The sequence below is a fragment of the Hyla sarda genome, chromosome 7, assembly GCF_029499605.1.
Source record: "Hyla sarda isolate aHylSar1 chromosome 7, aHylSar1.hap1, whole genome shotgun sequence".
Taxonomy (NCBI): Eukaryota; Metazoa; Chordata; class Amphibia; order Anura; family Hylidae; genus Hyla; species Hyla sarda.
In genome coordinates, this window is record NC_079195.1 from 162899107 (window position 1) to 162911190 (window position 12084).

The following is a 12084-nucleotide window of genomic DNA, read 5'->3' on the forward strand; positions in this document are numbered from 1 at the left end:
ACACCACTGTCCTTGTCAGGAACTGTTCAGAGTAGAAGGAAATCTCCATAGAAAACCACTCCTGCTGTGGACAGTTCCTGAGGTGTCAGCAGAGAGCACTGTGGTTGAGACTGGAAATAACTATAAAACTGTCTCTGTAGTAACTGGGAAGATTAAGATTTTTACCATTTTTAAATAGAAGTAATTTACAAATCTGTTAACTTTCTGGCACCAGTTGATTTGAAAACATTTGTTTTCCACCGTAGTACCCCTTTAATGTCCTTGTCCATAGTCCCATTTGTAGCAGATTCAGGTGGGCATTACTTTTACAACATTTGCCGATTGCTCTCGGACTTTTACCCGATAACCAAAATGACAAATGTTTTCCTCGCAGACTCTAAAAGCTGACAAACATGTGCATAAAGTTTGCATACCTGGCAGCACCTTTCATTGTGGCACACATTTGGTATTTTGGCTACTATTTTAATGCACAAAATAAAAATAAAACCTTAAAAAGGAAAAAATTAAAAATAAATATGCACCATTAATTACAGTGCCAACCACATGCACACTAGAAGCCACGAATGACCCTAAAGGCCACCATATTCCTCAACAAAGTGCACCAAAGCTTTGCATACACAATGCAACCTACTGTCCTATAGACACACTGCATCCATGGGCCCCTTAAATACAGTACCAGACATGGTACGTTCCTTCCATAATGAGCACTCACCTCCAATAATATCAGCAGAGGAGACAAAAACATTTAATTTTTAGAACCAACTACTCAGCTAAAGGTTAGCAGAGTGCAGGCAAATGTAAAAACAGATCTAAAATGAAGCTGAACTAGCAACATTATGCTACAGAATTTAAATATCAATAGGAAAACTTGAGAAGTGTCATCTGATCTTTATTTAATTTAGTATTTGCACAGAGAGAGAGAGAGAGAGAGAGAGAGAGAGAGAGAGAGAGAGAGAGAGAGAGAGAGAGAGAGAGAGAGAGAGAGAGAGAGAGAAAGAGAAAGAGAAAGGTGACACACAGAGGTAGTGACAGGAGTGAAATGAAAAATATACACATATATATATATATATTTATATATACGGGGCAGGACAGAGCAAACCCTCAATTGTATACCCAAAATCAATAACAGAGGTCGGAGAAATTGTACCCTCCTCTCCAAAGGAAATAAAAAATAAAACACAACAAACAAAAAAAACAAAGTCAAAGATTAACTCAAACATAAGGCAGACAACCACCCCCACCCACCCTAGTGCTCAAGGCGGGGGCTGTAAGATGGTTAAAAGACCCAGAGGGGTGGTTTTTATCAAAGCAATGCTCTGCAGACTAGGAAAAAGAGCCCCCACAAACCAACTTGGTAAAGCTCGGTAAAAAATTCTGTGCAATGCCACCTGCTCAGGTGATCCATGGACACCTTACGAATGTTTTAGGTTATGCCATGTCTGTAATGCATAAGTGCTTTATCACCAGTGGCAAAAGTGCTAGTGTAAATGTTTTAGACCCAGCAATAAAATGCTGGTGACATGGGGAGAAAAAAGGTGTTTAAGAGAAAATAAGAAAAACAAAAAACAGAAAATGCACAACTTTATTAATACCCTGGGGATGATCTGCTGAGCATTGCTCTTTTCTGTGGGGGCCACAACTAGGGTCAATAAGGCATCGCCGAAGGTAAAGAACATGGACAGAAAGTATAGGGTGGATATGAAGGGGATAGAACTGTTGCCACTTCCCCTTGTTCCTCAGAAAATATCTGGGCAAGCATTCCACTCTTGCTTCTCCTTGGCCTCCCAGTAAGTGCCGCGGTAAATGTGCGTCATTTCTTTGCTCACTGGATCCATTTTACGTTCAAACCACAATGGTTTATATGAATCCACTGGAGAATCTGTAATTAAAGTTAAAAGGGTCTTGAGTTACAATTTAAAACAGCCGAACACTGCAAAAACTAGTAGTCTCAGTTAAAGGGGTACTCTGCACCCCTAGACATCCCTCCCATAGACTTGCATTGAGGCAGCGGGGTGTGACGTCACACAGGGCGGGAGTCCCGGGATCCGAAGCCTCCAGCGTTGCCAGTGTGAGGTGGAAGCTGTACAGGTGGGTGCTGCAGCCGAGATCTCGGGGGTCCCCAGCAGCGGGACCCCGGCGATCTGACATCTTAACCCCTATACTTTGGATAGGGGATAAGATGTCTAGGGGTGCGGAGTACCCCTTTAAGTTCTGCATGAAAACTCCAATTGTTATTGATGTGTGTGTTAACCCCTAGAGGACCCGTGATATAAGTGTACAATATGGTGCCATTACATATGCAATCGCAGGGTTCCAGTGAGCGCAAATGGCCACCCTCTCTTCTGGTGTGAAGGATGATATTGATCAGTACTTTGATATTACATAGTACTGAACAGTACATAGCAATCTATTACAACATATTTAGTATGGAAAAGGCTGAACTATTAAAATTTAGTGTTCATGATCCTGCACAGTAAACAACATAAAAACATAACTAGACGTCAAAAATGCAGATTTTTTATCACATCAGAAAAAAAATTATAAAATGGTGATCAAAAGTGATCAAAAAGTTCCGACAAGACACAAGATCACATCGCAAAAAAAAAAAATAAAAAAAATAAAAGAACCCTCCTAAAGCCCCATAGACAGAAAAATAAGAGTTATAGAGGTCAGAATAGGGCAATTTTAACATACTTATTTTGGCAAGTAGTACAATAATAGACAGGCATGTAAACATAGTTATTGTAATCATGTTGACCAAATGAATAAAGATTACATATCATTTTTTCCGTAAATTGAATAAGAATGAAAACCCCCAAAATTAGCAAAATTGCAAGTTTTGTTTCTTTCAATTTCCTCTTGGAAAAAAGAAAATATTGTTTTTGTTTCACCATACATTTTATATTAGAAGTAAAATTGCGAAGTAAAATTGACCCTGCAAAAACCACTCACTTTCCTATGGCTTTGTGGAAAAAAAAAAAAAAAAAAAGTTATATGGCTTAAAAGAAAGAAAAAAATTAAAATATGCGAAAATAAATGAGAATAGGGGGCATGTCTAGCAATGGTGGTGTAAGGATGCACATGCACAGAGCTCCTGCCTGCCGCCTGCCTTAATCCTTCATACAGTGCTCATACCATGGTGCGATCCTCCAGGAATAAGAAGGGGAAACCTCCTGCTGTCTCCTCTGATGGACCTGGAAACCTACTTCACCCGGTCCCAGCCTCCCTGGCTGGGTCCCCCACCGCCATCTTGGAGCCGCCGCACCTTCTCACAGCCTCCCACAGTGCCGGAACAGGGGAGCTGCATCGCTGCCCGATGCCTCACGCCTCTGCTCCCTACCTGTGTCCCGATGGCGGTGCACATCGACTCTCCAGCTGTCTCTTCGGGAGTCAGTGCTCCCCTGCCTGCTAGCTCCAGTGACCTGTGGCCTCCCGCTCCTCTGAATGTCAGAGCGCACTGCTCACCAGATGATGCGCCTGTCTGGACTTGCAAGCCTCCTCGGGGACCGGTGAGTGAGGGCCCTGTCCCACAGTTGTGCCTGTCCTCTCCAGCACCCCTGGCTGTGGAAAGAGCCTCCCTGCCCACCCCCCATACTGGGGATTCTCCGAGGGCACCTCCAATTAGTCTCCCCCTGGGACCCTCTTCCCCCCTGTAATGGACAAGGAAGCAGTTCTGATGCAGGGGGTGCCTGTCCTGGGACCCTGTGCTCCCTCAGCCGCCCCTGAGAGGTCACCTGCCTTGGCCCCTCCATCTCCTCCATTGGGACATCTCCCAGTTGCTGCACATCCTTCTCCCCAGTGGTCCACTGGCTCCCCATGGGATATGCACCTGATCCCTACTGCCAGGTCTCCTGCTAGATCTAGGTCTGCTGCCCCTTCTCCTGCCACCACCTCTCACTGCCAGGGGTCTCTGGCTCCATCTCCTCCGTGCCTGCTTCTCCCACCGCTGCCTGTGGCACCTGCCTGTAGTCTGGATGGCACTCCTATGATGTTTCGCTCCCAGTCTGTGCCCCCTGATCCACTGCATCCCTCCATGAATCCTTGTCAGGATCCTTTGAGTTGTGAGTGGGCCTCATCCTCTGCGGCCTCAGCACCTGTCACCCTGCAGGCCTTGGTCCGTTCTCTACCTACAAAAGCGGATATCTCCGCTCTTGCCAGACAAGTGGTGGCTGAATGTAAACCGGAATTTGCACAGCTCAAGAGTGACTTGTCCTCTGTTCCTGCTCGGGTGGACGCTGTTGAAGTAACTCAGGAGTGAAATGGGAGATTGCCTTGTGCCTAATTGAATATTGCCGTTTCTGCTTCAGGTCTCTTCTGACAGCTTCCCTTTTTGTCTTTAGTTAGGACTTCTGTCTTGCCCTCTGCCTGGTTTCCCCTGTTATGCGTGTTTCTTTATCTCTTCAGGTAAAGCGACTTTATTTGACCCTTTTCATGCACTGTTTCACCTTCCTTCTTGTCTCCTTGCATTTTAGGTAGTGCAGGAGTGCTGGTATTTATGCCGCCTGACTTACTCCTTCCCCCGATAGGTGCAGGATCCCTGAAGTGTTTTTTCTTAATCCCTGGGGTGTTTTCCTTTCTTTACCTTTTTGGTTAGTCGTTAGTTGAAGCAGCAGTAGTTCTCTCCTCTCTACTACTGCTTGTTGGTGTTTCCCTTTCCCTCTTTTTTCTTTTGTTGCAGTCGTCTGTGTATTTGTGTGTCTCTTTGGTGTTCCCCTTCCCTACCTTGTGTCTCTGCGCTCACGTCTCCGTCTTTTCACCCCTTCCTTCTCTTTTCTTCTCTTTCCCTTTTCCTCGTTCTCCTTGCTATGGGGTTCCATCTTTTTTCTGTCCTTTTTTTCTTACTAACAACTTCCACTTTTCTCCTCTCTTCCTGTTTGATTCATGGCGGACTTCAAGATCGCCTCTTTCAACGCGAAAGGTCTTAATACCCCGGAGAAGAGGGCACAGGTGCTACACCATTTTCACAAACAGAGAATCTTTTCTGGGGGGTTGGGGACGACTCCATTGAGTTTTCTACATGTGCTTTCATCTTCTGGCGTACTTCCTCTCTCTGACCTCTGCCCTGCTATGTCTTCTAGGCCCTGTAGCGTGTTTGAGTATATGCAGTTGAAGCATTTTTACTCCTCTGTTTATCACTCTGCCCGCCTGCATCGGAACCTCACTCCTTTTGAAAAATTGTGCCTCATTCCTCCTGTTCCTCCTCATACCATTGGATTCCTTTACCAGTTGTTACTAACCTGCTATTCCTCTTCCTTACCCTCATTTTGCTCTGCTTGGGAGACCGAACTCAAACAATTTATCCCGGCACAGTGGAGGAAATGTTTTCTACTCACACATAAATCTGTCCTTGTTAACAAGGCCCAAGAGACTAACTATAAAATTCTTTCTCATTGGTACCGCACCTCTGAGATGCTGCACGGTTGCTATCCCTCAATTTCCGAGTCGTGCTGGCGTTGTGACAGCGCGATTGGCACCTTATCCCATATTTGGTGGGTTTCTGGGATGCGGTACACAACAATGCCCGTAAGGTTACCGGTGTCTCTATACCGGATTCCCCTGAAGCGTCTGTTTATGTTCGATATCTCCACCTCTTCTTAAAAGAAGTCTCTCTTGTGCTACCTTCTGCAGGCTGCAAAATCAGTCATTCCTCGTAAATGGAGATCGACAGACTCTCCCACAGTCGGTGAATGGTAGCAGAAATTAACCATCTCAAACGTATGGAGGAACAGATTGCTTTGTCCCCTGCAGAAAGTGAACGCTATAATAAGACCTGGTTTGACTGGCTGTTTTTCCAATCTACTCCAGAATACTGCACACTGCTGGCTTCTGGGAACCCCGTGGCCTCCTAACTGTTCTCCCTCCTTTCTCCCTGTTGTGTCTTTGCCCTCTGTTGTCTAGTGATATGGCTCTTGTGTTCCACCTGTCCTCTGCCTACCATCCCTCCCTTGGGTTCTTTCTCTTCATACCGCTATTTGTCTGTGGTACGTAGTGGTGGGGTCCACTCTTTCACTTTTCTGTCTTTTACAATGATAGGCGTTTTGTTCCTCTCTCATTATACAGTATTGGCATTTTTGCTGATTGCTCCCATATACTAACTGACTTGATACTATATTCAGGTTACTGTTTCTAATTGCTGGAATGTCGATAATGGTTTTGTAATCAGTGCTTGCATTGAGCCATTACTCCGATTGCTGCATTTGATTCTTTTTGTTGTTGTTTATTTCTCTATTTAAAAAAATAAAACTTTACATTTGAAAAAAAAATTATGAGAATAAATGAAAAAGGAAAAGTCCCTAAAAAATAAGTGTATGACCTATCCACAGGTTAGGGGATAAGTAGCTGATCACCGGTATTGCACACTGGAGATCGCAGGGGTCCCAGCGCTTGAACCCCCAGCGATCAGCTACTTATCCCATACCCTGTGGATAGGGGATACGTTTGTTTTTTCCCGTTGCCGGAGTACTCCTTTAATGCTAAAAAACAAAACAAAAAAATTGCAACTTTTTGGATCACTAAGCAAAAATGGGCAAACAGCTATATGTAGGGCTCTTTTCATTTAGAACTTGCAGTGGTCACAAATTTATTAACGTGCGACTGTCACCAAAAAAAACATTGCCATACGAGTGGAAATTTTATTAACACTGTGCAACTTTTTGATAAATTTGTCGCACCTAAAGCAAAACAGAGATTTAAATAAATAAAAAAAACATACATCTAAATACCATACCAAAGACTGAACCTAATAAATATTCCCCCAGTGTCCTTAAAAAGGTACTCTGCCGCTAGACATCTTATCCCCTATCCAAGGAGATCTCTCCTGTAGCCCCTCAAGTCATCAGCTGTACGGAGCTAAGTTTGCTCTGTGGCTGATGGCTCACAATACAGGTGCCGGAGTATTGTGACGTCACGGCTCCAACCCTTGTGATGTCACGCCCAGCCCCTTAATGCAAGTGTATTTGGCCACGCCCCCTACCATAGATTGCATTAAGGGGTCGTGACATGACGTCCTGAGGGGGCGGGGCCATGTTGTCTCAAACTGTCGGCCCCTGTATCGTGAGTCATTAGCCACAGAGCTAACTTCGCTCCGTACAGCTGATGACAAGTGGGTGCTGCAGGAGAGATCTCAGGGGTCCCCAGCGATCAGACATCTTATCTTATTTCCTATCCAAGGATAGGAGATGTCTAGGGGCGGAGTACCGCTTTAAGGCTGTTTCCACTCAGGTTTTTTTCTGCCTTTTGTTTTGGAAAACTGACACTTCAGTTTTTGAGCCAAAGTCAGAAGAGGATCCAGTAGGTAGGAGTATTATAAATACTTTACTTTTATATTTCCCATTCTTTTTGAATACAGTTCTGGCTTTTGCTCAAAAACTGCATTGGCAGTTATCCAAAAAAACTGTGTGGAAACCTAGCCTAAATAATTAAAACACACACCCCTGTACTAAAAGCCACATAAAAACCACATCAAAATCTACAAAGCAGATTTTAAGTTGATTCTGAGGGGTTTCTTCAACGTTATTTTGGTGTGTTAACATACCCTAAATCAGCTTATTAATTAAACCTCATATTTATGGTGTGTTGCAGAAATACATTTACTCAGTTTAACAGTGCTTGACTGGTATGTGTCCTTTTCATAAGTGCCTCTTACCATCATCTCCAACTTTCTCTCTCTCTGCTTCTCTTTTTCGCCTAGCAATCCTTTGCTTTTCTTCAAGTCGCTGCTTCTCGGCATTGGCTTCATCCCAGTTGCCATTCTCCATCAACCTCTGATCAGGTCGCAAACGACTGTCAGTTGGGGCAACGCCCTCCTCTGGGGCATTAAGGGTCAATGCCAGCTCTGAGAAATAATACATGTATTCTGCATTCTTCCTACATATTAAACAGAAACATTACAAAAAGGTAAAGCCTTAACACAAAAGATGGCTAGACGCAGAACACAAAGGAAACATTGTATAGAAACATACGGCAAGGGGTTTCTTCTCCACAAGAGAGTCTTATTTTCTGGGGCCTTATCACCACCATTCTCAAAGCCACTACCAGGTGGAGACACAGGAGAACATTCCATGCGCTCGTCCCATGTCCCCATTAATGTGTAATGTATGCGCCCACTTGCATCCATCACATCTCCTGTAACCTGCAAGACAGAAAAATAGAGTCTTTCAGATGCAAACAATTAACAATGCATGTGAGGGTAAATGAAACAGGTCAGCAAAAATTTAATGATTTTTATGAAATTGATAAGAATTATGTAAATGGTGTATTAAATGTTTCATTAAGCAGCTTTACCATGCATACAGACTCACTTTGCGTGCCACATCACGAGAGAAGTAGCTGTAAGGGGCAAACTTAAGTTTACACTTGTCTCCGGTCTTGTGATTGACAATTTCTATTTCTCCAGACTGAAAGAAAAACAAAGTATTAATTTAATGAAAATACAACGCTCATACAGTTAGCAGGACCCATGGTGTAAACAAATAAGGCATAATAGAATCAACATGTATGGCTGTTTATATGTTAAAGGGGGTTATCCGGAGCAAGAAAGGTACTGTATTAGCTTTCATAGCTAACGGCTATTCCACTCCTGTTTTGTTGTCTTGGAAATATAACTTCACAGACTAGGGGGCGCATCCTCTATTGCGTTCATCTATTTAGTTCATGTTAGTGAAATCATGGCGGCATATGGTGGCCAATGGCCCAAATGATATTTTCACAACACGCATGATATTTTCGTTTTAGAGTACCCACCCCCTGTCTCAGAAGTTATACTTCCGAGATAACACTGAGGTGGAAGTAGAGTGCAGAAAGGTAATACTGAATAACCTCTTTAAATGTGCAGGGGATCACTGCTGCCAGCAGCTGTTATGACGTGTACATTTGTGCAGCAGAAAGAAGCACTACTCCCTTAAAGGGGTTATCCAGGGAAAAAAACTTTTTTTTATATATCAACTGGCTCCAGAAAGTTAAACAGATTTGTAAATTACTTCTATTAAAAAATCTTAATCCTTTCAGTACTTATGAGCTTCTGAAGTTAAGGTTGTTCTTTTCTGGCTAAGTGCTCCCTGATGACACGTGTCTCGGAAAACGCCCAGTTTAGAAGATGTTTGCTATGGGGGTTTGCTTCAAAACTGGGTGTTTCCCGAGACACGTGTCATCAGAGAGCACGTAGCCAGAAAAGAAAAACCTTAACTTCAGAAGCTCATAAGTACTGAAAGGATTAAGATTTTTTAATAGAAGTAATTTACAAATCTGTTTAACTTTCTGGAGCCAGTTGATATATTAAAAAAAGATTTTTCCTGGAATACCCCTTTAACTCCATAAGGACACAGCCCATTTTGACCTTAAGGACACAGCCAATTTTAATTTAGCATTTTTGTTTTTTTCTCCTCGTCTTCTAAAATACATAACTTTTATATTTCTATTTATATTTCCATATGAGGGCTTGTTTTTTTGCATGACCAGATGCACTTTGTAAGGACATCACTCATTTTACCCTAAAATGTATGGTAAACCCAAAAAGATTTTTTGTGTAAGGAAATTTAAACGAAAATCATAATTTTGCAAATTTGTGTGTGTGTGTGTGTGTGTGTGGGGGGGGGGGTCTGTTTGTTTTCACGTTGCACACTTTACGGTAAAAATTACATGTTTTCTTTATTCTCTGGGTCCATACGATTAAAGTTATACCCATGGTTAAATACATTTACCCATGGTTAAATACATAAATACAATTACATTATTGTACTGCTTTTAAAAAATCTCGTACTGATTTTGTAAAAATAAAATAAAAAAATTAAAAAAAGTTTATTTAAAATTGCCCTATTTTGACCACCTCTAACTCTTATTTTTCTGTATTCAGGGTGATGTGAGGGCTAATTTTTTGTGCCATGATCTGTAGTTTGTTTTAGTACCATGTTTGCAGATATGTGACTTTTTGGTCGCTTTTTATTAAAAAAAAGTTGCTGTTCGATGTGACAAAAAAGCTAAAATTTTGGATTTTTTATGTCTTTTACGCTGTTGTGTATTAATATGGGGAAAAGGGGCGATTTAAAACTTTATTGGGAGAGGGTCTTTTTCACAATTTTTTTTTCTTACTTTTTCCTTACATTTTACACTTATAGTCCCCATAGGGGACTATTTATAGCACTCATTAGATTGCTATTACTATTCAGTGCTATGCATAGGGCATAGCTCTGATCAATACTATCGGAAATCTTCTGCTCTTGTCCGCTGGAAGGCCGTCCGGGAGACTGACAGAGGCAGGTGAGGGAACCTCCGTCCGCCATCTTGGCTGATCTGATCCCTGCGGCAGTGCCGGAGGCGATTAGATCAGTCATTTTAAGTGCCGCACTGGCGCAGATGCCGTGATCTGTATTGATCACGGCATCTGAGGGGTTAATGGCAGACATCAGCGTGATCGCTGAGGTCTGCCATTACCAGCGGGTAGGTGGCTGCTGACAGCTGCTGGGACCCGCCGGAAATGAAGCGAGCACAGCTCCTGTTCTTGCGTCACAGCCGCCCCATAAATGTACGGCGCTGTGCGCTAAGTGATGCTATACAGCACTATACATTTACAGCACATGTCCTTAAGGGGTTAAATAAACAGGCTTTGCTGTAACCAGTGGTTCTGCATGCTGCCATGAATAACTGGCCCTTGGTTCTAAGAGTTCAACAGTTACTATATCATAATGTGGGACTGAGAAGAGAGTCATTTGTCATTCCTTTTCTCACCTGATCAATCCACAATTTTCCTACAATGATGTTGTGCACAGTTGTGGTCACTTTCTTCCATGTGTAATGGTTTCCAGAGTTGTGAAATATACAGTGTATGGTACCTAGGAATAACACGTGCATAAGTCAAAAAAAAAAAAAAAAAAAAAAAAAAGATTATGCTAGGATCTGAACTAGCCCATATTGTTCAACCAGTACAATTTACTATCCCTCACCAAGGGGCATGATTGAGAGATATTTTCCCCGGAACTTGCTAGTGATCTTGATCTCCTGCCGAAGAGACCATCCATTACTGGATTCAGCATGATGAGCTGCTGCAGGGGGGTGATGGCTGACCTGAAAAAAAAAAACAAAAGGGTGAAAAAAAAATTATTGCAAGTTGCAAGGAAAAATAGAAAACCCAGAGCTAAGAACAGCTACATACAGTCAGGGAAGGTAGTTCCTGCATCCCAAAGTACATGTGTGTGATCATGTTAAACTGTTACTGCATTGCTGGATGTGGTAATTGTGAGGCAACTATGGCTGTCCAAGACAGTGTAACAACCAATGAAGCCAACCTTATAGTAGTAATGATAAATGCCCAACCATGTGATGCCACTTTTCATAGACCTTTTTCCAAAACCCCAAAAATCTACCACTACAATAATTTTGTCAAACCAATACTACCCAGAAATGCATCCCAGTGGACTAATTGGTCTATTTTAAAAGGGCATGCTACATTTCCACCAGTTCCCAACAAAAGGGATAGGTATTGCACAAAGTTTTATTAGCTCTGTGAAAGTGTATCGGATAAATTTTCAGGTTTCAGGTAAAAGGTCACTCGTCATTGCGCACAGCGTAACGCAGGACGCAGCAGGAGCCAGAAGTAGCGTGGGCCCCGGGAACAGGTAATTATAAAACCGGGGATGGGGGAGGCAATGGGGCCGGGGCGGTGCGGTGGGGGGTGCGACGCGGTGCGGTGGGTCGGGGGGGGGGGGGCAGTCGCAGTACGGCGGGTCGGGGGGCTTCCGCGGTGCGGGGCATTATCGGCTTATCGGCAAGGTAATTGCCGATACCGATAATGCCCAAAATCGATAATAGCGGCCAAGCCGATAATCGGTCGATCCCTAGTATAATATAGTCTATGCAATAGCATAAACTGAGAAGTTCAAAATTTTTCATTTTCCGACATCTGGACCACACTCGCAGTCATTCCCTTCCAAGTGGTCTCATCCGAAAGCACTCCTCCTTTTGCCCACTCTACTTTACTTTTAACTTTCATCCCCTCTAGTTTCCCTAATCGAAGAATTTTATATACTGTAGACAGCCCCAATTTCCTACCCCCATCCACCAATTCAATCAAGGGATGGTTCTGGATACTAA

At 43.0% G+C, this 12084-nt stretch overlaps 1 protein-coding gene across 2 annotated transcripts in view; it reads right to left on the reverse strand.

Annotated features, from left to right (window-relative positions):
- Positions 1-736: 736 nt before the first annotated feature.
- Positions 737-12084, reverse strand: part of OSBP (oxysterol binding protein) — a 138601-nt gene continuing 127253 nt past the window's right edge. For both annotated transcript variants that reach the window (XM_056531168.1, XM_056531165.1), the window contains exons 9-14: positions 10938-11058; positions 10723-10826; positions 8301-8396; positions 7962-8131; positions 7646-7866; positions 737-1879 (exon numbers count right to left, since the gene is read on the reverse strand). In XM_056531168.1, coding sequence (XP_056387143.1) covers positions 1737-1879; positions 7646-7866; positions 7962-8131; positions 8301-8396; positions 10723-10826; positions 10938-11058 — 855 coding nt within the window. In that variant the 3' untranslated portion in view covers positions 737-1736. The remainder of the gene's footprint in view (positions 1880-7645; positions 7867-7961; positions 8132-8300; positions 8397-10722; positions 10827-10937; positions 11059-12084) is intronic.